Source organism: Callithrix jacchus, chromosome 1, assembly GCF_049354715.1.
Source record: "Callithrix jacchus isolate 240 chromosome 1, calJac240_pri, whole genome shotgun sequence".
In the NCBI taxonomy this organism is placed as follows: domain Eukaryota; kingdom Metazoa; phylum Chordata; class Mammalia; order Primates; family Cebidae; genus Callithrix; species Callithrix jacchus.
In genome coordinates, this window is record NC_133502.1 from 126,352,400 (window position 1) to 126,380,304 (window position 27,905).

The 27,905-nt window shown below is 41.3% G+C and overlaps 1 protein-coding gene and 1 long non-coding RNA gene across 5 annotated transcripts in view; one reads left to right on the forward strand and one right to left on the reverse strand.

Moving 5' to 3' along the window:
• Positions 1-16,798, forward strand: part of LOC103793333 (uncharacterized) — a 28,404-nt gene extending 11,606 nt beyond the window's left edge. Inside the window, exons 2-4 of one of the 2 annotated variants that reach the window (XR_013534558.1) lie at positions 871-983; positions 4,933-5,050; positions 5,359-16,798. This is a non-coding gene — a long non-coding RNA (uncharacterized LOC103793333). The remainder of the gene's footprint in view (positions 1-870; positions 984-4,932; positions 5,051-5,358) is intronic. The other variant, XR_004745179.3, reaches the window with a different exon arrangement.
• The window catches only part of SLC24A2 (solute carrier family 24 member 2), a 281,759-nt gene that overhangs the window by 32,354 nt on the left and 221,500 nt on the right, over positions 1-27,905 (reverse strand). For all 3 annotated transcript variants that reach the window (XM_008997580.5, XM_035306629.3, XM_008997571.5), the window contains one exon: positions 4,330-4,470. In XM_008997580.5, the coding sequence (XP_008995828.1) occupies positions 4,330-4,470 (141 nt within the window). The remainder of the gene's footprint in view (positions 1-4,329; positions 4,471-27,905) is intronic.

The window sequence follows — 27,905 nt, forward strand, 5'->3', positions numbered from 1 at the left end:
TCTCGAGGGCTTTGAAGCTTTCATGCTTGATGTTCTTGGCACTTTGCCATTATGTAAATAAGTCCAGGCTAGCCTGCTTTGGGATAAAAGATTATGTGGAGCAAAGACAAGCTGTTCAAGCTGTGACAGCCCTATGCCAACCAGCTCCCAGCCATGTTAAGTGAGCACCACTAAGACCAGCAGATGAACTTTCCAGCTGAGCCCAGCCCAAATTGCCAGTTCACAGAATTATGGGTTAAAAAATGCCTTGTTTTAAGCCACTAGGTTGGGATGGTATATTACACAGCAGAAGATAACTGATAGAAGGTCAAATCTAACAATATTCTAACTAAGCATGATCACTTATAGGCTTTTGTGTTAACTGGCATGGTTTCTTTCATTTGGTATATTGTATATGCAGAATATACCCATATAATTTGTCTTCCAAACCAATGTGCTTTGAGAATAAACTGGGACTGTTGTGAGTAAACTGGGATTTATGCTTACCTTACATGTGCAATGGTTATCTCTTTATGCTTTCCTCAATCACAGAATGTCATGGCTGGCAGGGAATCTAGAAACCTTCCAACCCTTGATTCACAGAGGAGAAAAAATGGGTTCCAGGGTTGAGAAGTGTTTTTCCCAATGTTGTACAGCTCATCAGTTGTGGGGGGAAAACCCTTCACTGTCAATGTGGTAGAATGAAAATGCTCTGGAGTCAAGAGACTTGGGTTCAAGTCCAGCTTCTCTTGCACAGCTGTACAATCTTGCTCTGTGGTTATATGTGGCCATGCCATATAAAGGAAACCATACCTGGTTTCCTTTACTAAACTTAGAGTTCCTTAACGATAGAAATAGTGAATTTTGTACATTGTTTTTTTTTTGAGACAGAGTCTTGCTGTGTCACCCAGGCTGGAATGCAGTGGTTGCAGTTGGCTCACTGCAACATCTATCAGGTTCAAGCAATTCTCCTGCCTCAGCCTCCCAAGTAGCTGGGATTACAGGTACCTGCCGCCACACTTGGCCAATTTTTGTATTTTTTGTTTTTTTAGTAGAGATGGGGTTTCACCATGTTGGCCAGGCTGGCCTTGAATTCTTGAACTTGTGATTCACCAGCCTCAGCCTTCCAAAGTGCTGGAATTACAGGTGTGGGCCACTGCGCTGGCCAATTCTGTGTCTTTAGATCTCTTAAACACTACCTGAGACCCAGTATTTGGCACATAATAGGTGCTCAAAAATATTTATGAAGGAAGTTGAAATGCTCTGGAGTCAAGAGACTTGGGTTCAAGTCCAGCTTCTCTTGCACAGCTGTACAATCTTGCTCTGTGGTTATATGTGGCCATGAGACTTCATAAGAGTCTCATTTCTGCTTGGAACAGCATAGAGTATACTCAGAAAAAGAAAAGAAATCCAGTCCATTCCAGGGCTGGCACTTGGGGGAGCAATGAAGGAAATCCCCACTGGCTACTCTGCCCATGCTGCAGGGGCCAGCTCCCAAAGGGGGACTGCACAGAGAGGAGGACACTGTGGACAGCTCTGTTTTCTTGCTCAGTGCCTTTTGGGATTGTAGCACCTGCCAGAGCGGTTGTCCTGACCCAGTAATGACTGCCTTGACTGACTTTTGTTGGTTTTCCGAAAGTTACCAGTTAGGAAGTTGGGAGTTTTTGATCTTCTCTGACCTTTCACCTCAAATTACCAAGAGGATGAACACTTTGCCAGCCCTTTCTCTGAGAGTTCCTCCTAACCCTGAGAGCCAAGGGCCTTGACTTCCTGGCATCTTCCTCCCATTCCTGCACATATTCCTGACTGCCTCAACGGTTGTGTGCAAACATCCTCTCATCAGGCAATTGGCCCTTCTGCTGGGGGCCACACCACATGAGGCCTTTTTGGGAATTTAGAAAACTGTATCTGTTACTCCCTGATTTTCTTCCCTAGGGCCAAACAAAAGCATTGCACTAAACAGCAGAGCAATGGCGAGAAGAGGGAGCAGGAGAGAAAGCAAGCGTATTTCAGAAATGTCAATGTGGTGTGAGCCAAGAAAAATCAAACACATTCAACTGTTTGTTTGCTCGGGGTTTTTCAGGAAGGGACAGGCCTTTGCATAGTGCAGATGCTCTACAATGGCATCTTGAATAAAGAAACTTAAATATTGCTTTAAGTGAGCCACACCTGTGTCATGCATCTTTTACCAGGAACCCTCTTCTGTTGGGAGTCCCTACAAGAAGTAGTCCTTGCTTGTTGCCTACTTGACAAGACCTGGCTCTCCACTAGGCTGCATTATTTAAGGGCCAGGTGAATGGGATGGGGTTTTTCTTCTGTCTTTTTCAAATGAGGGAGCTCTTGGAGACTTAAGATAAATTATGCTGGAAGTTATCAAAATATTCTATTCCAAGTGCTTTTAGAAAAGTTTTTTTTTTCTTTTTTTTTTTTTCTTTTCAGTTTTCTACCTCTGGCATTATGAAAATATGAAGAGAAGGCCAAGCAATGTGGTCACATAGACCTGGGTCTGGGTCTCAGCCTTACCTGCTGGGAAATGGCCAAGTATAAATTAGTTAGCTTCTTTGTGCCTAAGTTTCTTTCAACTTATGCCAGTAATATACAGATTCCTACCCTAGATGTTTGCTGAAGTTCCACAGTATAGTTTACTGTGGGCCAATAACTCAAGGTCCTGGGCTCTCAGAGTTGGAAACGACTTTGGGAATAAATGCTGGCAAAATGTTCATCCTTTTGACAATCTGAGTTAAAAGATCAAGAAGGTATTAGAGAAGATCAAAGTCTCCTGACTGGCAACTGCTGGCAAATCAACAGGACTCAATCAAGGCAGATGTTACCTGGGTTATAACAACCGCCCTGGCTGATGCACACAACAGGAAAATGGAGCTGTCCCTGATGCTCTCCTCCCTGTGCAGTCCCTCTTTGAGAGCCAGCCCCTGCAGTGTGGGCAGGGTAGCCATGGGGCTTTCTCTCATTGCTCCAAGTGCCAGCCCTGGGATAGACTGGATTTCCAAGCATACTGTGTGCTGTTCTATGCAGAAATGAGACTCTCATGGGGAACATTTAGTGCAGAATCTGATGCATATTAGGTAGGTATACAGTTTTATTGAATGAATTTGTGTATGTCGTGCTATACTAAGAGGTAGAGCTGCTTTTCCTTCTTTCTTATTAGTTTTTTTGTTTACCTCTTGGGCAATGGCCCAAGGATTCACTTCAACAACAGCGGGTGGAGGTATTCTTTTGATTTGGTCTATACTCAGATTGTACTTTGCTGATGTGTTCAGAGCACCCAGTAAATAACGGTAGATAATAAAATCGATTAAAGTAATGATAGTAACATAAGAAAGAGAACATCAGACATGTAGACATTTATACTACATAAATGCATCTCTTTAAATTATTTTTTGAATTAATTAATAATGTTCATAGTTGCAAGAATATGTCAGAAAAAGTGAGTAGCCTTCCTGCTTCAGACCTTCAGTGGCCTTTCTCAGAGACGATCACTGTGCTGGTTTTAAAACATGGTTGCAAATTCATTGACACTCTTCCCATCAGGATAGTGGCATGCTATATGACACTGTTCTATTCTAGGTAAACTCTTTGTTTTCTCCTCCTTTAATCAAGACACACTTATGACTGCTTTGGTCAGTAAGGTAGAGCAGAAGTGAGTCTCTGTAACTTCTGGGATGGCATCATCACAGGCCATGCAGCTTCTGTCTTCTGTCACTGCAACATTCACTCTTGGAGTCCTGACTGACCTCTTCTGTAAAACATTTCACTACCCTGAGGCCACCATGCTCTGAGGAAGCCCAAGTCACACAAAAAGGCCACGTTTAGGCATTCCAGTAGACAGTCCCAGCTGAGCCCAGCCTTTGAATCATTTCTGCTCAGGTGCCAGAAACAACCAAGAAGCCTCCAGATGATTGTGACCCCAAGACAAGATACAAGTAACCCTTCAAGTTTTCCTGCTTCAGGCCACAGACATTACAGAGCAGAGATAAGCCCTCCACAATGTGCCCTATTCAAATTCCTGATCGACAGGATTGAAGGGCAGACTAAAATGGTGGTTGTTTCACACCAGTAAGTTTTGGGGTAGTTTGTTACACAGATTTGATAATCTGAACAATCATAGTAACTGTGTGATTACTCGAGAAATTTGTATCTTCTTATATACACTTTCTCCTTTTCCTTAAAGAAATTTTTTTTGGTTACATAATAGTACCTATTTATGGGGTACACGTGAAATTTTTATACAAGTGTACTTCCTTTTTCCTTTCAACACAAATTGAAGCAGATGCAGCCTGTTAATGTACCATACATTTTACAAGGAAACTATTTTAAAAATGCTTTACTTACAGGTTTGCGAACGTCAGGTAAGGTAATCCAGAGAGGAAACACTATGGGGAGAACAATCAGAAATGTGATTTGCTTGCGGGTTTCGGAAGGCCAGGCAAGGCTGAGAGGCTGGTCCTCCTCATCGTCAGCTGTCTCTGTGGTCTGTGGTAGAAAAAGGTACAATTAAATGAAATTAAAAAAAAAAAAAAGAAATATACACAGGCACAACAGCAGGTGCACAGAGCAAGGGCGGAAGCTCTGTGTCTTAACAGGATTTTTCCGGACTCAATCCGGTGGCTTCATATATGGGTTTTTGATGTTTGTAAGAAACAGTAATAGTTTGAGTCCTAGGAACAAATTGCCCTAGGAACATTGCCAACCCATAAGCATGTAAGAATTTTCTTTTCCCTCCCTGAACACTATCAGCTTCTCATGTTCATCAACTGATTATTCAACTGGAGTGAGCTACCATTCACCACCTTCTGATGAGAAACTGTGTCTGTGGGAGAGAAAACTTGACCACGTCTCCCCATCTTCCCATTTCCTTGAAGACATTCACAAGATTCAGATTCCTTGGGAAGGAGAACACTGATAACAATGTTTCTTTCTCTCTTTGTTTTTTAGAACACGGATTTCCATCAGGAAAATGAAAGTAACCACAGAAACAATTCAGTAATACTACTAAGAGAGGTTAACTTCCCACTGGCCTTGGAAGAGTCAAGCACGTCGATTTTGTGTAGTTGTGAGTTTTTTTTCTTTCATTGATATTTTACATATTTATGGGGTACATGTTTTTTTTTCATGCATTGAAGGTGTAATGAGCAAGTTGGGGTATTTGGGGTTACATCGCCTTGAGTGTTTATTATTTCTATATGTGGTAATGTTCCAAGCCCTCTCTTCTAGTTACTTTGAAATATACAGTGTGTTTTTGCTACCCGTAGTCACCCTAGTCTCCCATGAAACATTAGAATTGATTTCTTCTTTCTAAGTTTGTATCCATTGACCAACCTCTCTTCATTTCTCCCTCTCACCCCCACACCCCCTTCTCAGGTTGTGAGTTTTTCACCTGCTTAATCACAGTTGAATTCTAAACCATTGTACTCGTAGCCAAAGGTGACTTATGCAAACATGCCTCAGTCCTCAAAAACAGCAGACAGAAGTCGAGCAAGACACTGAACCTGCACCAGGTGTCAGAGCCAGCCAACAAACTTCAGAATTTCTGACTTGGCAGCCAGTGGCCAGCATTTTATTTGTCAGCCACTGAAGTCAGCAGCTTCTGCAGTCAGAGCTGGAAGAGACGAAGGGGAGGATCTGGGCCCAGCAGGATGACCATTAGCCTGTCAGATGGGCCCTCAGCACTTCTAAAACAGCACTGTAGACATCGTCAATCACTCGCTTCCCTGCTTGTTTAAAAATGAAAGTGCAGCAGTGGACCACGCATCAGATCTAAAAATATCAATGGGAACTTTTCCACTGATGCTTCCTTTTGAGACCATATAAATAACTTTAGAAAGCTCTCACTCCTGGGGCTCTTGCTTCCAGCACCTCACACTTTCCAAACAGTAACAGCACTCCACTCCAGTGCCTGTGCCCCTGAAAAGGGGGCAGGTGTAGCAGGCTTAGGTCAGCTGGCCTCCAGGAGAGGTCAGCACTGGACTAGAGGCTGGGCTCACAGCAGTGCTATGTCATGTTTATCTGGCAAACCTGAGTTCCTGCCCAAAGTATGTGTAGTGGTTTATACAATCTCTACAACTCTCTCTAGGAGTTAAAATTTCAAATAAATGATAAAAATGATAATAAAAAAGGGATAACAAGCCATATTGAAAAAGGTTGGTAACAACAGGTTCTTCTGCTTTGGGTATATGTCCTTGGCAGTGGGTAAAAGAATTTGTAAACAGCCAATATGAGGAAATTAAGGGGATTAGCTATAATAATAAGGCAGAATCAGGAAGCTGGCAGTTTATTTTGTTCCCCTGGATTCTTATTAAATGCACACCTCACACTTCTATTTCTTTGCTATGAAATTCTCATGTTACTCCAGCCATTGCTTTCTTTATTCCATCCTCAGGGCTCCCATCTTTGATGGAAGCTTGGCATGCTGCCTCTGGTCCCTCTTTTATGCCACCTCCTCTCTCCCTTGTGGATAGAGCAGGTGTAGAGAATATTATTCCCTATTGGGCTCACCAGCCTCCCAAGGTGTCACCTGGCTATGTGAATAATCTCTGTGCCATGGGGCCAATGTGGATTAAGGACACAGGTATATTTTCCTGTCTGTTCACTGCCAGATATGATCATTCTTATTTAACCCAAATGAATCACAGATGCCCCAGAAATGGGCATGGGAGCCTTGGGGTATTGCCTCCTTCTTAATAAATACTCCATCTCACATGAGAGAGAGGATTTTTTTTTTTCCAGCGGAGAGAGGGTCAGTCAACTTGCCTGAAAACCCATCAAGCTGATGAGTTCATTAAGGCTCCTCCCCCTTCTGGCACTAATGCTTCCCGCAGCTCTGTTCATCACTACTATCCACAATCTAGCAACTTGTCTCTCAACTTCAAGCTGACATTTTTCTAAGAAGGGACAAAAGCAACTCTTCATGATTCATATCATTTTAATGACACCAACAGATGGTGACATTTCATCAATAACCCTTCTGCTTATAACCTATGGATTAGCTCCTTTCTCCATCTGCCAAAGTCACCAGGCAGGCATCGCCACTAGCAAATAGCAGAAAATAATTGTCTGTTTAGATGCATAAGCTCTAAACACACTACTGTCCAATGCAAACAATTAGCTCTATTGTACAGCTTCCAAAGCTGCATTGGAGGTAGCTGTTGCTAGGGCAGAAATGGACTAGGAGAAGAGACTGTCTCAGGCTGTGCCAACAGGGCTCTCCCTGGAAACTTCACAGCCTCTTGGGGGCCAAGTCCTGCTCTAGGGAAGTACAGCAGCCTAGAATCCTGGGGTGGATTTGAGAGGTGCCCCAGGAGCAAGGCTGTCAGCATACTTTAGGTGAAATTCTCTTTGCCAAGTGAAGTCTCACTGTGGCTCGATGGGAGACAGCTTGCAAGCTGGTTTGAGAAGTGAAAGAAAAAAATACTGTTCCAAGTTTGAGGCTCATTTTATCTTTGTCCAAACTGGATGCTTCAAGGGAGAGGCCACTGAGGTGAGGGCAGTGATTTTCCAACTTTTGCTAGAGTTGTTGTACGCTGGCTTTGACTTTGCGACAACTTGCCCTTACCTCCAAAAACTTCTGCAGAGAGTCCACAGAAAACAAAACGAAGCACAATGCTTCAGAAAGGAGTCAAATGGCTTTTCATATAAAGGCTTAAAATAGTTTGATATCTGCTGGGGTCTCTGTAGAAGACCTAGAATTGTGCAAAGCTTTAGGGCCTTGTAATCTTTGATAGGAAAAAATCTGACACAAAAACATATGACTTGAAGTTCCCATGTGGTGGGTGGTGGTGTGTTAGTTGTCAGAACTTAAAAGAGCTAGTGCAGCATGCTGGGCAGAGTAGGTGGTAGAGAATCAGAAATCCTGAGTTCCAGTTTCTGCTCAGGCCCATGATTCCTAGGGGAGTCAACACCATCGCCTGCAAGCAGTCACTGAGCACCTACAGGTACAAAGCACTGCATTCAATTCGAGGAGTCTTGGATTTAAAAGGTGAGCCAGAACAGAAGATTCCAAAGAATTATATTTATCCAGTTACAGGGATGCCGGCAGGTTATGTAGCAAGAGACGACTGCTTGTCTTCACATATCTATTCTGCCTATTATGGACTGAATTGTGTTCCCGCAGTCAAGCCCCTTCCTCCTTTCCCCCCACCAAAAATTCATATATTGAAGCTGCAACCCCTGCCAGTACTTCAGAATGTGACTAATTTCAAGATAGAATCTTTAAATTAAAACAAGGCCACTAGGGTGGGTCCTAATCGAATCTGCCTGATATTAGAAGATTAGGACCCAGGAGAGACAGGAGGGGTTCCTGTGCACTGAGGAAAGGCCACAGGAAGATGAGGACACAGCATGACAGTGGCACCAGCAAGCCAAGGAGAGAGGCCTCCGAGGAAAGCAACCCTGCCAAACAGCTGGAGCTTGGACTTCCAGCCTCCAGAACTGGGATAAAGTAATTTTCAATAAGGTAACTTTTAATAAATAAAAAGCAATACAGTGTAGCAACTATTTACACAGAATTTACATTGCATTAGTCACTCTAATCAATCTAGAGATGATTTAAAGGACATGGGAGGGTATATGTGTGTTACATGCAAATTATACCCCATTTTATATCAGGGCCTTGAACATTCATGGATTTTGGGATCCAAAGGGATCCCCATGGGTACCAAGGGATGACAGTACTGCCTTTATGCTTTGATAAACAGAAAGCTTGCTTTTACCTAGGCCTGGAATAAAGACTCTAGTTTTCAGCCTTTTCCTTGGCAAGGTGTGGTGATGTGCTTATGGCCAAAGGATGTATTGGAAGTGTGCTCCACAACTTCCTAGATCTGTCTTTAAAGGGTGGGGGTATATCCTTGCTCCCTCCTTCCTGCTGGCTGGAGGGGACATTTTGGCCAGAGCAGAAGATAATCTTGGGCCATGGGGTGGAGGAACAAGGCTCTGAGTTTCTGACACCCATCAAGGGCCATTTGAACCCTGGACTGCCTATACTAACTTGAGAGACAATGCCAAACTGACGACGGATTGCAATGCTTCCAGACAGTGGCACCCACAAGCTAGGACTGCATTTGCTGAGCAGCCTGGCATCACTCTACAAATTATATAGGAAGCAGGAATCTGGTCTCTCTACATCTTAGTAATGCAGGTCAGGGAGTCCCATGTTAACACTAGACAGGATGTCAAAATGCAGGACTGAACACTGGTTTTCTCACTGTTTACAGGAAGTTCTGCACAAGTCACGAGCCCACTTCACATCACGATATGTTCTTTCTCACAAGGATAATAAAAAGAGCACTCTCAAAAAAAAAATTCTATCTTCAAGCCACTGTTATTTTGAGTTTTTTGTTCTTTACAGTGCAAGTTTATCCTAACTGATCTGCAGTTCTCTTTATGAGGACTCAAGGAAGAAACAGCTCTCACATCTCACCACTACGAAAAGTCAGACCTCTTCTGAGAAACTAAAAAATCTTAGAAATACTGGGAATCATGTAATCGATATGATTCTTTCTTTGCTTTGTTCACTGGGGAGTTCAGAGCCAAATTTGTAACCTGCACCCAGCAATCACTGTGCTGGATCTGTGCTCGCTGTGCTCCAGTCTGTTGCACTTTCTCATCCTGGGCTGTATTTTGTTATAACTGTTCATTTTATCCTTTTTCAGAAGACGTATTTTTGTAAATAGCCTCAAATCTTGTAAAACAAGGTGGGGCAGGCCTAAGTAAAAAAACTAACATTCCTCAGTGGTCTAATAGAAATTTTAGTGTAACTTTATCAGGTTGAAAAGACTTGAGAGCCAGGCTAGGTGGCTCACACCTGTAATCCCAGTACTTTGGGCGATTGAGGTGGGTGGGTCACTTGAGGTCAGGAATTCGAGACCAGCCTGGCCAACAATGGTGAAGCCCCATCTCTACTAAAAATACAGAAATTAGCTGAGTGTGATGACAGATGCCTGTAATCCCAGTTAGGAGGCTGAGGCAGGAGAATCACTTGAAGGAGACAGAGGTTGCCATGAGCTGAGATCTAGCCACTGCACTGCAGCTGGCTGACACAGTGAGACTCTGTCTACAATTAAATTGGGGATCTGATTAAACTAAAGAGCTTCCACACAGCAAAAGAAACTATCACCAGAGTTAACAGGCGATGTACAGAATGGGAGAAAATTTTTGAAATCTAGCCAACAAAGGGCTAATATCCAGAATCTACAAAGAACTTAAATTTACAAGAAAAAAACAACCCCATCAAAAAGTGGGTGAAGGATGTGAACAGACAATTCTCAAAAGAAGACATTTATGCAGCCAACAAACATATGAAAAAAAGCTTATCATCACTGGTCATTAGAGAAATGCAAATCGAAACCACAATGAGATTCCATCTGACACCAGTTAGAATAGAGATCATTAAAAAGTCAGGAGACAACAGATGCTGGAGAGGATGTGGAAAAATAGAAACGTTTTTATACTGTTGGTGGGAGTGTAAATTAGTTCAACCATTGTGGAAGACAGTGTGGTGATTCCTCAAGGATGCAGAACTAGAAAGAAATACCATTTGACACAGCAATCCTATTACTGAGTATATACCCAAAGGATTATAAATTACTATAAAAATAGCAAAGACTTGGAACCGACCCATACCCATCAATGATAGACTGGATAAAGAAAATGTGGCACATATACACCATGGAATGCTATGCAGCCATAAAAAAGGATGAGTTCATGTCCTTTGCAGGGACATGGATGAAGCTGGAAACCATCATTCTCAGCAAACAAACACAACAGAAAACTGAAACACCACATGTTCTCACTCATAAGTGGGTGTTGAACAATGAGGACACATGGACACAGGAAAGGGAACATCACATACCAGGCAGGTCCGTGGGTGTGGGGTTAGGTGAGGGATAGCATTAGGAGAAATATCTAATGTAGATGATAGGTTGATGGGTGCAGAAAACCACCATGGCACATGTATACCTGTGTAACAACCTGTATGTTCTGCACATGTACCCCAGAACTTAAAGTATGATAATAGACTTGAGAAAAAGAAAATATAAATGTTATTCTAAGTGACAACTGGTGACAAATGGATAACCACCTTCTAGGACTCATTTATCAATACTGGAGATTGAAATCTGGAGGTTTGGCCATCAGAACTCTTACAGAACACAGAAGAGTTTTAGTGGTCAGATAGCACCTACTGGAAGGCTAAAATCAACTTGCCTCTATTTTCATTTATCTGGTAAATAGGAGGTGCAGCAGTAGCTGGTCCAGATTCTCATAGCATCATGAGAATCCACTCAGCTTTGCCTGTACATCTAACACTCTTTCCACTTGAATTTGGTGTAGATGTTTGCCCCCAAATAAACATCAGGTCTTTGGAGGAGGGGCCTGAGCTGGATTCACCAGTTCAGAGGTTGCCTCAGAAGCCAGAAAAGTATTTCTTGGAGACAACCCAGTTTCTTAATTTTTGTCTGTGAAGGGCACTGAGCAAGATTCTAGGGTGAAGGTGAGCCCACTTTAACACAATTTCTCCTATCAGAGAATTAAAGTGAAAACCCAAGAGGCATCTGAAAATAGGCCAAATTCAAGTTCTGTTTTATTGACTGGTAATAGATCTCATCACCAGTTCACAAGGAGCAATCTCAGAGGATCACCCAGATTTGCCTAAATTTCAGTTGAGGTTTGATTCAGCCTGGAAATGAAGATCTTACATCTTTCTCCCTGCTCACTTCAACCCTTAGGAATTCCACCTCTTATCACTGGGAAGCCCTTTCAGTGTGGCATGATGCTATGTCAAAATGGAATGTCAGCACTTACATATTTATGTAAAAACATAATTCACTGACTTTAAAATCACTAGTGCATCTCCTGCCTTTTAGACTTCGCCAGACCTTAAACACCATGTTATTGCAAGTCAGAGCTTATTTGTCTCCTGGGATGTTTTAACGTGGGATTACCTTCCTATACAAGAACTTGTTACTTAATCATATGGACCATAATAGATCACCACAGACAAGCTGCAATCATAGATGGCTGCAATCATTTACAGTAGGAGCTTTACGCCCCAAGAAAAGGAGCTCTAGAATTTCAGAGTTGGAAAGGTCCTGTCCTTGAGACCAGCACCATCATTTGATGGGTAGGGAACCTGAGATGAAGTGATCTGCTGAACAAAAATCACAGTGCCAGGCCAACCCTGAGTATCTTCTAACTCCCAGATTAAGGATCTTCCCCTATTCCACACTGCCTTTCTTCATCGGTCCTAAAAATAGATAGGAATGGGCTTTACATCCAGTTGTACTAGGCTTCTCAGCTTTGTTTTATAATAAAGTTAACCTATTAAAATAAAAACTAGCTATAGCAAACATGAAGCATTTAATTGACTTTTTTCTATTTTTTTGAGCCTAAAACTAATTTCTAATGGTCTGAATGACTCCCTTTCCTCTCCTTCCTGCTCCCTCTCCCTCTTCCTCTTCTCCCATCCTCTATTTTTTCTTTCTTTCTTTCATCTTTCTATCTTTTCTATTCTTTCTTCCTTTCCTTTTCCTTCCTTCCTTCCTCTTTCCCTCTATCCTTCCGACAGGGTCTCATTCTGTCACCTAGCCTAGAGTGCAGTGGCATGATCTCAATTCACTGCAGCCTCCATCTCCCTGGGCTCAAGCAGTCCTCCCACTTTAGCCTCCCAAATAGCTAAGACTACAGGTATGTACCACCAAGCCTGATTAATTTTTATTTTTTGTAGAGACAAGGTCTCACTTAGTTGCCCAGGCTGGTCTCAAACTCCTGGACTCAAGTGATCCTCCTGCCTTGGCCTTCCAAAGTGCTGGGATTATGGTTGTGAGCTACTGTGCCTGGCATCACGTTTCTTTAAAAAGCTAATAAGAAACATCTGAGGGAGCCCAGGGCAGCTTAGCAAGGCCTCTGCAGGCAGACTGTGTCACTAGACTCCCTCCTTACTGGGCAGGGCATCTATGAAAAAAGCCCCTCAGGGACTTATAAATAAAGCCCCCACCTTCCTGGGACCGAGCACCTGGGAAAAGGGGTGGTTGTGGGTACAGCTTTGGCAGACTTAAATGTTCCTGCCTGGCAGCTCTGAAGAGAGCAGTGGATCCCCCAGCACAGCATTTGAGCTCTAATATGGGACAGACTGCATCCTCAAGTGGCTTCCTGACCCTCATGTAGCCTGACTGGGAGATAATTCCCAGTAGGGGCTGAGAGACACCTCATAGAGGAGAGCTCTGGCTGGCATCTGGTGGGTAGCCTTTGGGGACAAAGCTATCAGTGGAAGGACCAGGCAGCAATCTTTGCTGTTCTGCAGCCCCTGCTGGTGATTTACAGGCAAGCAGAGTCTGGAGTGGACCTCCAGAAAACTCCAGCAGACCTGCAGCAGAGGGGCCTGTCTGTTAGAAGGAAAACTAACAGAAAGAAATAGTTTCAACATCAACAGAAAGGACATCCGCTCATAGACCCCATCCAAAGGTCACTGACTTCAAAGACTAAAGGTAGATAAATCCATGAAGATAGCAAGAAACCAGTGCAAAAAGGCTGAAAATTCCCAAAACCAGAATGCTGCTTTTCCTCCAAGGGATCACAACTCCTCACCAGCAAGGGAACAAAATTGGATGGAGAATGAGTTTGATGAATTGACAGAAGCAGGCTTCAGAAGGTGGGCAATAACAAACTTTTCCAAGCTAAAGGAGCATGTTCTAACCCAATGCAAGGAAGCTAAGAACCTAGAAAAAAGGTTAGACTAAATGCTAACTAGAATAAACAGCATCGAGAAGAATATAAACAACCCAATGGAGCTGAAAAACACAGCATGAGAACTTCATGAAGCATATAAAAGTTTCAGTAGCTGAATTGATCAAGCAGAAGAAAGGGTATCAGAGATTGAAGATCAACTCAATGAAATAAAACAGAAGACAAGATTAGAGAAAAAAGAGTGAAAAGAAATGAACAAAGCCTCCAAGAAATATGGGATTATGTGAAAAGAACAAATCTACCTTTGATTGGTATACCTGAAAGTGATGGGGAGAATGAAACCAAGTTGGAAAACACTCTTCAGAATATTATCCAAGAGAACGTCCCCAACCTAGCAAGGCAGGCTGACGTTCAAATTCAGGAAATACAAAGACTACCACAAAGATACTCCTTGAGAACAGCAACCCCAAGACACATAATTGTCAGATTCACCAGGGTTGAAATGAAGGAAAAAAAATGCTCAGGGCAGCTAGGAGAGAAAGGTTGGGTTAGCCACAAAGGGAAGCCCATCAGACTCACAGCAGATCTCTGGAGAAACTCGACAAGCAAGAATAGAGTGGGGGCCAACATTCAAAACTATTAAAAAAAAAAATTTTCAACATGGAATTTAATATCCAGCCAGACTAAGCTTCATAGGCAAAGGAGAAATAAAATACTTTATGGAAAAACAACTGCTGAGAGATTTTGTTACCACCAGCCCTGCCTTACAAGAGCTCCTAAAGGAAGCACTAAACATGGAAAGGAGCGACTGGTACCAGCCACTGCAAAAACATAATAAATTGTAAAGACCATTGATGCTATGAAGAAACTGCATCAACTAATGAGCAAAATAACCAGCTAGCATCATAATGGCAGGATCAAATTCACACATAACAATATTAACCTTAAATGTAAATAGGCAAAATGCCCCAGTTAAGAGACACAGATTGGCAAATTGGATAAAGAGCCAAGACCCATCAGTATGCTGTATTCAGGAGACCCATCTCAAATGCAAAGACACACATAGGCTCAAAATAAAGGGATGGAGGAAGATTTATGAAGAAAACGAAAAGACAAAAAAAAAGCAGAGGTTGCAACCTAGTCTCTGATAAAACAGACTTTAAACCAACAAAGATCAAAGGAGATAAGGGCATTACATAACGGGAAAGGGATCAATGCAACAAGAAGAGTTAACGATCCTTAATACATATGCACCCAATACAGGAGCACCCAGATTCATAAAGCAAGTTCTAAGAGACCTACAAAGAGACTTAGACTCCCACACAATAATAGTGGGAGACTTTAACACTCCACTGTCAATATTAGGTAGACCAACAAGACAGAAAATTAACAAGGATATCCAGGACATGAACTTAGCTCTGGACCAAGCAGATTGAATAGACATCTACAGAACTCTCCACCCCCAATCAACAGAATATACATTTTTCTTAGTACCACATCACACTATTCTAAAATTGATCACATAATGGGAAGTAAAAGACTCCACACCAAATGCAAAAGAATGGAAATCATAACAGTCTCTCAGACTACAGTACAATCAAATAGAACTCAGGATTAAGAAAATCACTTAAAACCATACAGCTATGTGGAAACTGAACAGCCTGCTCCTGAATGATTACTGGATAAATAATGAAGGCAGAAATAAAGATGTTCCTTGAAACCAGTGAGAATGAAGACACAGTATACTAGAATCTCTGGGACACATTTAAAGCAGTGTGTAGAGAGAAATTTATAGCACTAAATACCCACAAGAGAAAGCAGGAAAGATCTAAAATCAACACCCTAATGTCACAATTAATAGAACTAGAGAAGCAAGAACAAACAAATTCAAAAGCTAACAGAAGACAAGAAATAACTAAGATCAGAGCAGAACTGAAGGAGATAGACACAAAAAACCCTTCAAAAAATCAATGAATCCAGGATCTGTTTTTCTGAAAAGATCAACAAATAGATAGATCACTAGCCAGACTAATAAAAGAGAAAAGAGAGAAGAATCAAATAGATGCAATAAAAAAATGGTAAAGGGGATATCATGATTGATTCCACAGGAATACAAACTACCATCAGAGAATACTATAAACACCTCTACATAAATAAACCAGAAAATCTAGAAGAAATGGATAAATTCCTGGACACTTATGCCCTTCCAAGACTAAACTAGGAAGAAGTTAAATCCCTGAATAGACCAATAACTAGTTCTGAAATTGAGGCAGCAATTAATAGCCTACCAACCAAAAGAAGTCCAGGACCAGACAGGTTCACAGCAGAATTCTACCAGAGGTACAAAGAAGAGCTGGTACCATACCTTCTGAAACTATTCCAAGTAATAGAAAGAGAGGGACTAATTCATTTTATGAGGCCAACATCATCCTGATACTAAAACCTAGCAGAGACACAGAAAAAAAAAAAAAAGAAAATTTCAAGTCAATATCCCTGATGAAGATCAATGTGAAAATCCTCAATAAAATGCTTGCAAACAGAATTCAATCGCACATCAAAAACCTTATCCATCACCATCAAGTCAGCTTCATCCCTGGGATGCAAGGTTGGTTCAAACTATGCAAATCTATAAACATAATCCATCACATAAACAGAACCAAAGACAAAAAACACATGATTATCTCAATAGATGCAGAGAAGGCCTTTCACAAAATTCAACACCCCTTTATACTAAAAACTTTCAATAAACTAGGTATCAGTGGAACATATCTCAAAATAATAAGAGCTATTTATGAAAAACCCACAGCCAATATACTGAATGGCCCAAAGCTGGAAGCATTCCGTTTGAAAACTGGCACTAGACAAGGATGCCCTCTCTCCCCACTCCTATTCAACATAGTATTGGAAGTTCTGGCCAGGACAATCAGGCAAGAAAAAGAAATAAAGAGTATTCAGTTAGAAAAGAAGAAGCCAAATTGTCTCTATTTGCAGATGACATGATTGTATACTTAGAACACCTCATCAGCCCAAAATCTCCTTAAGCTAATAAGCAAATTCAGTAAAGTCTCAGGATACAAAACGAATGTGCAAAAATCACAAGCATTCCTATACACCAATAAGAGACAGAGAGCCAAATCATGAGTGAACTCCCATTCACAATTCCTAGAAATTATGAATGGGAGTTCACTCATGATTTGGAATACAACTAACAAGAGAGTAAAGGACCTCTTCAAGGAGAACTACAAACCACTGCTCAAGGAAATAAGAGAGGACACAAATAGAATATCACGCCATGCTCATGATTAGGAAGAATCAATATTGTGAAAATGGCCATACTTCCTAAAGTAATTTATAGATTCAATGGTATCCCCATCAAGCTACCATTGACTTTCTTCTCAGAATTGGAAAAAAACACCTTAAATTTTACATGGAACCAAAAAAGAGCCCAGATAGCTAAGAGTACCCTAAGCAAAAAACAAACAAAAACAAAACAAAACAAACAACAACAAAAAGCTGGAGGCATCATACCACCCTAATTCAAACTATACGACAAGGCTACAGTAATCAAAACAGCATGGTACGTGTATGAAAACAGAGATATAGACCAATGGAATAGGACAGAGGCCTCAGAAATAATGCCATACATCTACAACCATCTGATCTTTGACAAAGTTGACAAAAAAAAAAGCAATGGGGAAAGGATTCCCTTTTTAATAAATGGTGTTGGAAAACTGGCTAGCCATATGCAGAAAGCTGAAACTGGATCCTTGCCTTACACCTTATATAAAAATTAACTCAAGATGGGCTAAAGAGTTAAACGCAAGACCCAAAACCATAAAAACCCTAGAAGAAAACCTAGGCAATACCATTCAGGATATATAGGCAATGGCAAAGACTTCATGACTAAAACACCAAAAGCAATGGCAACAAAAGCCAAAATTGACAAATGGGATCTAATTAAACTAAAGAGCTTCTGCACAGCAAAAGAAACTATCGCCAGTGTGAACAGGCAGCCTACAGAATGGGAGAAAACTTTTGCAATCTATCCATCCAACAAAGGGCTAAAATCAAGATTCTACAGGGAACTTAAACAAGTTTACAAGAAAAAAACAACCCCATCAAAAAGTGGGTGAAGGATATGAACAGACACTTCTCAAAAGGAGACACTTATGCAGCCAAGAAACATGAAAAAAAATGCTCATCATCACTGGGCATTAGAGAAATGAAAATCGAAACCACAATGAGTTAGCATTTCATGTCAGTTAGAATGGTGGTCATTAAAAAGTTAGGAGACAACAGATGCTGGAGAGGCTGTGGAGAAATAGGAACACTTTTACACAGTTGGTGGGAGTGTAACTTAATTCAACCATTGTGAAAGAGTGTGGCGATTCCTCAGGGATGTAGAATTAGAAATACCATTTGACCCAGCAGTTCCATTATGGGTTATATACCCGAGGGATTATAAACCATTCTATCATAAAGACACAGGCACATGTATGTTTACTGCAGCACTGTTCACAATAGCAAAGACTTGGAATCAACCCAAATGTCCATCAATGATAGACTGAATAAAGAAAATGTGACACATATGCACCATGGAATACTATGCAGCCATAAAAAGGATGCATTCATGTCATTTGCAGGGACATGGATAAAGCTGGAAACCATCATTCTCAGTAAAGTAACACAAGAACAGAAAATCAAAACACTTCATGTTCTCACTCATAAGTGGGTATTGAACAATGAGAACACATGGACACAGGGAGGGGAACATAATACACTGGGGCCTATCGGTGGTGGGGAGTGGGGCATGCTATGGGAGGGATAGCATTAGGAGAAGTACCTAATGTAGATGACGGGTTGATGGGTGCAACAAACCACCAAGACACATGTATATTTATGTAACAAACCTGCGTGTTCTGCATATGTATCCCAGAACTTAAAGGATAATGATAAAAAAATTTAGCAGTAGAGCTGGTTTTCAATAAACATTGAACTTCAAAAAAAAAAAAAAAGGAAAAATCGGAATGTATTTTTTCCTTTTCTCAGAGTCATATAACATCCACAGCAGCCTTGAAGAGGAAATAAAGGGCAGATCTGGGGGTGTGTGGAGAGCAGGGCTCACTGAGATGCTCTCTTCTCTCCTTTAGCTCATTGTGTAACATCTCCAAGTTCCTAGGTACAAATTTAAAAATGAAATGTAGGGGCCAAGTCATCAATGAACATCAGGACCTCAAATACAAGTTAGGAAGAAAGACTTGTTCTTTAGCATCTCTGTCCAAGAAAGAAGTACAGTGGTTTAGCCTAGGTTCATGTATGAGGAGGTGGCAACCAAGTGCACTATCGCCAAAATGAGGGCTTGTGATTTTATGTCAGCACTTCATTGCTCATGTCACCCCCGATTCCTATAATTGTGGAGAATCTTACACTGGCTACTTCTACAATGGATATCTGGGGGATATTGTAGAAGATAGATTAAGCCCTTTACAACAATAAACTTTCCTGGGGCTAACTTTAGCAAGAACTGAAACAGGAGATGGGTTATTTTCAGACTCTAGCATTCAGTGTTCAAAGGCCAAGAGAGACCCATGAGAAGAATATGCACAACAGAAACAGCATCATTTTTAAACAAGGAACTATCTGCTTCTCCTCCTACCTCCCTCCTCTTTCATTATTGAAACATTAAAAATATTCTCTCTGACAAAGGTGGCATGTTTTATTTTCCAATCAGGTTTCCTTGGAAACTGGTAAAACAGTGAGGGTATGTGAGGCCCTGAGGAGAAGGCATCTTGAAAGTGCCTTACCTAATTGCGGGAATCAGTGGAGAGAGGATCAAGGGACAGACCCACTTTCCACATGGTTTTCTACTATACAGGAAGTCAAACTCAAGGCTGTCTTAAACATAAATTCCATTCTTTTACAACACTGCTGTTATAAAATTAACTGGAATAATTAATGAAGAGCACTTAGAAGAGTATTTGTCACATAGTGAACACTCAAACATTCAAACAAATGTTAGTTATTATTTAAAGTAAATAGGAAAATAATTTCTTCCAAGACATCTAGGAGAAAAAAGCTTGACTGGTGAATTATAACAACATTTCTAGCAATACAATTCTATAATTCAATTATTTGATATGAAGGTGGAAACTGCAAAAATTTTGATCCAATATTTATCGAGCATTCATTGACTGTAATGATATCAATAATTTCTTATTCTCAGGTAATATGAATAAATAGAAAGCCTTTGTAAATGAGAAGAAAGGGAAAATTTCACAGCTCTAAAGAGAAAATACGATTTTATTCCAGTAGGCAAGCTTTAAGTAGACTTTCTATCAGAAACAAAGCTTCTAAGCAGGTGGCAAGACTCACAATATTGTGACACCTTAATTCTGTGTTTTGTGCAGAGCTGAAAACAATGGTAGAGTTGGAACTCTAGAAGGTAAAATTACCAAAAATGCACAGTCACACTTTGAAACAGGGAAACGCTCTGAAATCAATAACTATTTGCCAAATAAAAGGTGCCTCCCGAGAAATGTTCCGTCAAGCGCTCTCCATTTTGTAAGCTTAAATCACACCACACATTTCACAAAGGAAATGCCCATAAACTCCCATCCAAAATACTGGCTGGCTCAGGAATAGTAAGTTGTTCTCACCTTCATTATTTCCTAAACAGATTGCCGAATTAGTGGGGTCAGCATACTAATGGCCTTCATTATGTCAATGGACTAAAAAATAATACATTATACTTGAAACTGGGATATGGAAGACTGACCCATACGATTATTCACTACTGGGTTGTAGATCATTTTGGTCTCACAGACCCAAACACCTGACCTCAAAATCTCTAAGTGACACATGGAAAATGAACTTTTGGGACCCGGAAACCATGATTTAGGACTCGCCAAACAAGGTGCGTGGTGAGTCACTTCCAAAGCAAACTCCGAGTACTGGGATGGTTTTCCTAGGGCTCTAAGGCTGAGGATAAAGCGTCATTTGCTTTTCCTCTTTGAAAAGAGAATGAAAACAGGGAGAGTCTGGAAGAAGAAAAACTGTTAGACTACACGATAGAAAACCAGAGAGCTGTACTCAGAAAAGTTCAGTTACTCAACTCTATGATGTCAGTCTTTACTGATGGTTACAGACTGAAAGTTTATGAGCCCTTCCCCCAGCCTCCAATTCATATGCCCAAACCCCACTCCCTACAGTGTGGCTGTATTCAGAGATAAGACCTCTAATGAAGTGGCTGTATTCAGAGATGAGACCACTAATTAAGGCTAAATGAGGTCATAAGGGTGGGGCCCTTATCCAATGATTAGTGTCCTCATAAGAAGAGACACCAGAATGCTTTGTGCTATCTCTGTCTCTATGTCCTCCTCTTTCCCCCCAGTGGTGCACGTGCACCAAGGGAAAGCCATGTGAAGACATAATGAGATGGCAGCCATCTGCAAGCCAAGAAGGAAGCCCTTACCAGAGACTGAATCTGCCAGGACCTTGATCTTAGACTTCTAAGCCCAGATCTGTGGGAAAATAAACTTGTATAAGCCACCCAGTCTATGGTATTTTATTCTGGCAGCCCCAGTAGATTAATACAATGCCCATATGGATGTTTATCTTTTTCAAGGATCTCATTTTTGAATAGAACTTTTTGGCTTTGAAATAAATCATTGTGTTCACTTAGTGTAATTTATTTTTAAATTGGCCTTTTTTCATTCATTCTTTATTGAGCCTTAGAAAAGTACAGTGGCACATCTCAGCTCACTGCAACCTCTGCCTTCTGGGTTCAAGTGATTCTCCTTCCTCAGCCTCCCGAGTAGCTGGGATTATGGGTGCCAGCCACCACACCTGGCTAATTTTTTTGTATTTTTAGTAGAGATGGGGTTTTACCATGTTGGCCAGGCTGGTCTTGAACTCCTGACCTCAAGTGATCCACCTACATTTGCTTCCCAAAGTGCTGGGATTACAGGCTTGAGCTACCACACCCGGCCTGCATTTGTAATTTTTAACCAACTCATTCTTTGTAGTCTGTTCTCATCCTCTGTGTACCTATCACTTAACTCTTATCTATGAGATAAGTGAAAAAGAGGCAAGTTTACATGTTTCTTTTTGGAAGGCAGTGCCATCTGAGACATTTGTCTTGCCTTCTGTGTGAACAGCCTCAACCAACAGAGCTAACAGTTAAGTGGAAAACAGACTTCTTAAAAATGATAAATATTTGGTTGCCTGGTGGTAGAAAATAATTCACTCCCTTTATAATACCATCATATGGTTTGTTTTACATACAGATAGAAAAAAAAAAATCAAGAATTTGGCACCCTAAACACAACATGAGAAGGTTTAACTCAGTAACAGCCTCCTGAAAACAACGTAATCTTCTTGGACAAGACTGAACTGAAATCAAGGTTTCAAAATATTTTGCTGTGAGTGATGAAGCTGTCTGGACCTAACTTTTCTGAGAGGCCAAGAAACCATATTGTAAACATGCAAAATGGCTTCTGAAGAGTCTGGTGAAATGCAATTGTTTTCCCTCACTTCACATTTTGCTCCAACGATTCTGAGGTGCAACCTACAGACAAGATGGATTTCTTTCTGTATTGCTACAGTAAATTGGTTTTTGCAGCGTTTTCATGGGCTTTGTAAATCTTGCTGGTACAATCCATAAGAGATTTGCTAACATAAAAGCTAACTGGAGAATCATAAAAAAATTAAAAAATCATTTTCATCATCTTATTATCAACTGGATTAAGATTACTTATAGGAACAGTAATATTAATGGTAGTATTTCTTTCCAGGGTGGTAATGGAATTTTTTTCCTTTTTATTAATGGTCAGCCTTTAATGTATCTTATGTGAACAATTAATAGACATTCTTTAAACTCCTTCAAAAAGCACAATGACAAATGGCATTTTTAATAGCAAGATACTTAGCAAATATATAATTCTTTGTCCATATTAAAATTAAGGCAGGAACTCTAGAGTCTGATCTGTATCTATTTCATCTTTTAAATGTATTGAAAGGCCTTTGAGTGCATCTTAAGCAGTTGGTAAATATTTTTCAGGTTATCACATACAGGAATTAGACCCTAATTTTTCCTAAAACATATGTATGTACAGAAAAACATTCCCTCCAGAAAATGGAACCCATATGCCAAGGCCTGGTCAATAAAGAACCTTAATTTTTGCTTGCTTTGTAATTTGTCTTGGGTTTTCTCTGACACTAATGGATTTCTTTTCTAAGGCAGTCATAGTTCTAACACTGTTTGAGCCTTGAAAAATCCAGTCTGCGCAGAATTATGGAGGCTTACACTTGTAGTCCTAGGACTTTTGGGGGTCTGGGTAGAAGGACTGCTTGAGGCCAGGAGTTTGAGACCAGCCTGGGAAACACAGCAAGATCCATCTCTCCAAAAGATTTAAAAAAATTAACTGAGTACAGTGGCATGCACCTGTAGTCCTAGGTACTTGGGAAGCTGAGGTGGGAAGATGACTTGAGCCCCGAAGTTGGAGGCTGCGGGGAGCCATGATTGCACCACAGCACTCCAGCCCAGGTGATGGTACAAGACCCCAACTCTAAAAAATAAAATAAAATAAAAAATAAAAACGCAGTCTGATGGAGAGTCTTTTGATATTCCTGTTTCTTTTACTATTCAGCTTGGGCGTCTCTCCCCCAGCACTGCTCTTGTGTTCTGGCGGTGTCACACAGAACTTTTCACCAATGCCTTTACTTTTTGGGTGGCGGAACCTCTTATTATACTTCACAGATGTTCAAGGAAATAGAAAAACCAGGGAAATGCATTTCTTGCCTATTTTTAAACTTTGAAAATGGTGGACCTGGCTGTTACCCCTTAATTATTTAGAAAGGCGACTTTCTCTTTGGAGGTTCCTAAACCCTGTATTAAACCTCATCACTGCGAAGAACTTAGGTGTTTGCTTACGTAGGGTAATATTTTAGGAAGAAAGACATTATATGAACTCCAGATACCATATGCTTGGATAATCTTGGAAATCCCTATCAGAGCTAACATTTTTTGACAACATTTATTAAGAAATCTTCCAAAGAGGATCTAAAATCATAGCTGTAACTTTAAACAATGACAACTATCTGTAATAAAGTGCTGATTTTCATAATGACCTCCCTTCCTCCCTTCCTCCCCCCTTCCTCCCTCCCTTCCTCCCTTTCCTTCCTCTCTTTCCCCATTACTCCCTTCCCCTTCTTTCTTTTCGATTGGGTCGCCTAGGCTAAAGGGCACTGGTGTGATCATGGCTCACTGCAGCCTCTGCCTCCTGGGCTCAAGTGACCCTCCCACCTCAGACTCCGAAGTAGCTGTAATCATGGGTGCACACCACCACACCCCGCTAATTTTTTGCATTTTTGGTAGACATAGGGTTTTGTGATGTTGCCCAGGCTGGTCTCGAACTGCTGAGCTCAAGTGATCTGCCTGCCTCAGCCTCCCAAAACTGGAATTGATTACAGGTGTGAGCCACCATGCCTGGCCATGGCATGTTTTTAAAAACCAACCTCAGAGATCTAAATTTAATAGCAGGAAGACATTTTTGAGCATTTTTTTTTTTTTAAAAAGAGAAATTAAAAACCACAGTCACTTCCATCATGTTTCCCCTACTCATTCTTCACTTAGGGACATAAAACTCACTAACACTTTTATCAGCACCATGAGGCTTTATGAAAGTAGATCGTAAAAAGTTCACTGAGTTTAGGTAAAGATAATCATAGGGAGAAACAAGTCAAGGCTGAATTCCCACAAAGAGAAAAAGAGAGCTTAATATGGCAAGGTAATATTTCAGTTGTAGAGTGAGAAAAAAGCCTGCATTTTATACATTCTCTATCCCCAGCCATCTGTTATCTATCTTCCTATCTCTGTATCTATCTGTCTATTGGTCAATCACATTCCTAGGAATGTGATTTTCTTATATAAATCTGTTTGCCCACCAGTGCATCTGGGAAGCTCTTAGCCCAAGCAAGGACAATTCTGATTTCCCTAAGGACAGAGGGAAATCTTAGAAGTGAAATGAAATAAAAACTGCAACACAAAAAGCCGTCTCGTGCTACGTGAAAATATAGGACACAGTTTTAAAAAGTTAAAGTTTTAGATTTTAGAATCTAAGGAATTTGCAAGTCTCTCCCCCTTCTACCCTCATTGTGAGCATATTTAAAGAAAGGGTTTTGATGTGTCACAGGAGCAGGGATTATGATGCAGCAGGCAGACAGTTTTGCAGTATATGTGGGCCAAGTGCAAATCACCCAACAAGGTCGGGAAAATTGAAATGTAAGAAAACGCTGAGTTCTGGGTGGGAGGGCATATTGCCTTGAACTATCTTTCAAACCTGGCTAAATTCTCAACATCAAAAATTTGAGAAGGCAGCAAACTGACACAAAAACAGAAAACCAAACACCACATGTTCTCACTCATAAGTGGGTGTTGAACAATGAGAACACAGGTACACGGGCAGGGGAACACCACACACCGGGGTCTGGGGTGTGGGGGGGCTAGGGGAGGAATAACAGGGGGTGGGAGGATTGGGAGGGATAGCATTAGGAGAAGTACCTAATGTAGATGACGGGGTGACAGATGCAGCAAACCACCACCATGGCACGTGTACACCTAACAAACCTGCACGATCTGCACATGAACTGCAGAACTTAAAGGATGATAATTAAAACATTTGAGAAGGTTGATAAATTCTCAGTGGCAGCCCAGATCATATTTCTCAGTGTTGTAATGAACAACACTGGGTCAGCAGCTACTGGTAAAAGATAATTGTCACTCAGCCATTTAAAAAGTCATATTATTTCTTGGTTCCACAGAGTATACAAATGAAGCAAAAACTTCATTCCTCTGCGAGAGAGTATTTTTAAAATGCTCTCCATTGCCACAGTAAAGACTGTACAGCAGAAACCTCTCAGAGATGAGGTGACAGTGTGAAATTAGTTCACTTGTAAATAGGGGTTTTAAAACAGCACGTTAATTACACTAGGCAGGCTAAGCTCTCAGGAGAATAACAGCAGCGAGTGTGGTACGTGGGGCTCGTAATTTCCATTAATAAAGACGTGCATCTCACTCTTCATGGAGCTTGCTAAAAATACAACTCAAAAGGAAATAAAACTAACGAAATGAAAAGGCAGTGAATTATTTCCGTGGACCTGTGCTTCTGGTGGCCTGATCATCCCGCATTCACATCTTCCTTCTGACTCTGGAGGCTCAGCCCTACTTCACCCCGTCATCCAGACTTTCCAGCTTGGAAACCTCAGCATCATCTGCAGCTTCCTTTTCTTGTTCACTTTCTATGACCAAGTCAATACCAAATCTTCCCAATTTCGGGCTCAGAAATGGCTCTCAAATCCAGCCACTGCCATTCATCCACACCTCATACATGGTCTACCAACAGATCGCCTTGCCATCTGGGCTACTCAATAGCCATTAAAAAACGTTACTAAGTATTGCTAATGATAGCATACACCTAGCAGTGCTTATGATGTGTGAAGAACTGTTCTAAGAGCATTTATCCTCACAACAGTGCTATGAGATAGACACTATTATTATCCCCGTTTCACAGCGAGGGAAAATGGATAACAGAGGGGTTAAGTCACTTGTCCAGGGTCACACAGCTGGTAAGCAGCAGAGCCGGGATTTGAATTCAGGTGGTCCATCCTCAGAGTCTATGCTCTAGTGACCAAAGCATACTGCTCCTGTGTTCATTTAACCCATTATTATTTTTAGCATTGTTGCATTTTTTTTTGGAAACGGGAATGCAATTACCTGGTCCAACATTCAAAAGTTATAGAAGGGTGCCTATCAAAAGGCTTCCTTTCCATCCCAGTTTCCCACTGCCCAGGCCCCTGTTCTGGAAGTAAGTAGCCTCACTAGTTATTTGACAGCATTCCAGCATATGCTCATATGATACTTCCCTTCCCCACTTGTTTCAGTGCGTACAGACATACTGGATACAATTTGGCAGGTTGCCTTTTTCACTAAACAACATGTATTGAAGGTCATTCCACCACAGTACATGAAGAGCTTCTTATTCCTTTTTTTTTTTCTTTCTGTTTTTTAAGACAGATGGTTGAAACTAAAGATGGGCAAACTTTTTCTGTAAAGGGCCAGATAGTAAATATTTTAGGCTTTGAGGTCCATATGGTCTCTGTCACATATGCTGCTGTTGCTTCCTTTAAAAAAAAATCTTTAGAAATGTAAAACCCATTCTCGTCTCATGGGTCACACAGAAACAGGGCTGCAGGCCAGATCTGGCCCGGGGAGCACAGCGTGCCAATCCTGGAACCAGCGGGTTCTTACCTCGCCTCCCTACATCTAGTATTTTTCTATTCTGATCCCTCTAGATTGTTCTAAGAGAACTGTCTTTCTATGAAACAAATCTGATGCTGCCACTGCTCCCTCTAAATCTCCTGCAGATCCCCACTCCCAAGAGGGTGAGGTCCAGACTGGCTGACAATAGCACAATGTCCTTCATGATCCACCTGTTTCTCCTCACCTCCACGTCTATCACATCAGACCGTGTCGACAGCAGCTCTTTCCCTCAACGCCTGCAACAACTTCTTTGCCCCACTGTTGTCATAAACACTTCTTTCCCCCAAATCCAATCTCTAAGACGCCGTGGTGCCAGGGACCTTTTACAAGTGCAAATCACATCTGCTAACTCCCAATGGCCTGTTGCTGCCCTAGACAGAAGTCAACTCCCCTATCATGGTCTACAAGGCCTGCCAGCTCTGCTTGGCCCTCCTCTCTGACTTCATTGCTACCATGTTTCCTCCTTCCACTCCTCTCTCGTCAGCCATACTGATTTTTCTGTTTCTGAAACAAGTCAAGTTTATTTCTGCCTTTATGGGTGCTGTTCCCTTGGCTGGTTCAGTCTCAGTTCAAATGCCATTTCCTTGGAAGCCTTCCCTCATCTCCCGGCCCACAGGGGCCTCTCCACTTTCCTTCCATCCTGTCATGCGCTTTGTTTTGTTCATGGCCTGTCTATATTCTCTGCTTTGCTAGAACATGTGGGGATCTCCAATGCCCAGTACATTGTCTGACACATTAGATAAACAATCAAAATTTTCTGATTAGATAATGGAAGAAATTCAAGCCAACTCACTTTTTCTCGTGGATATCTCCTTACCTCTCACCTTGTATTTTAGGCTCCAGTTCTATTACCTTTCTCTCCAATCACTAAACATGACCTTCCCTTTTAAGGTTTTACACCTTTGCACACGTT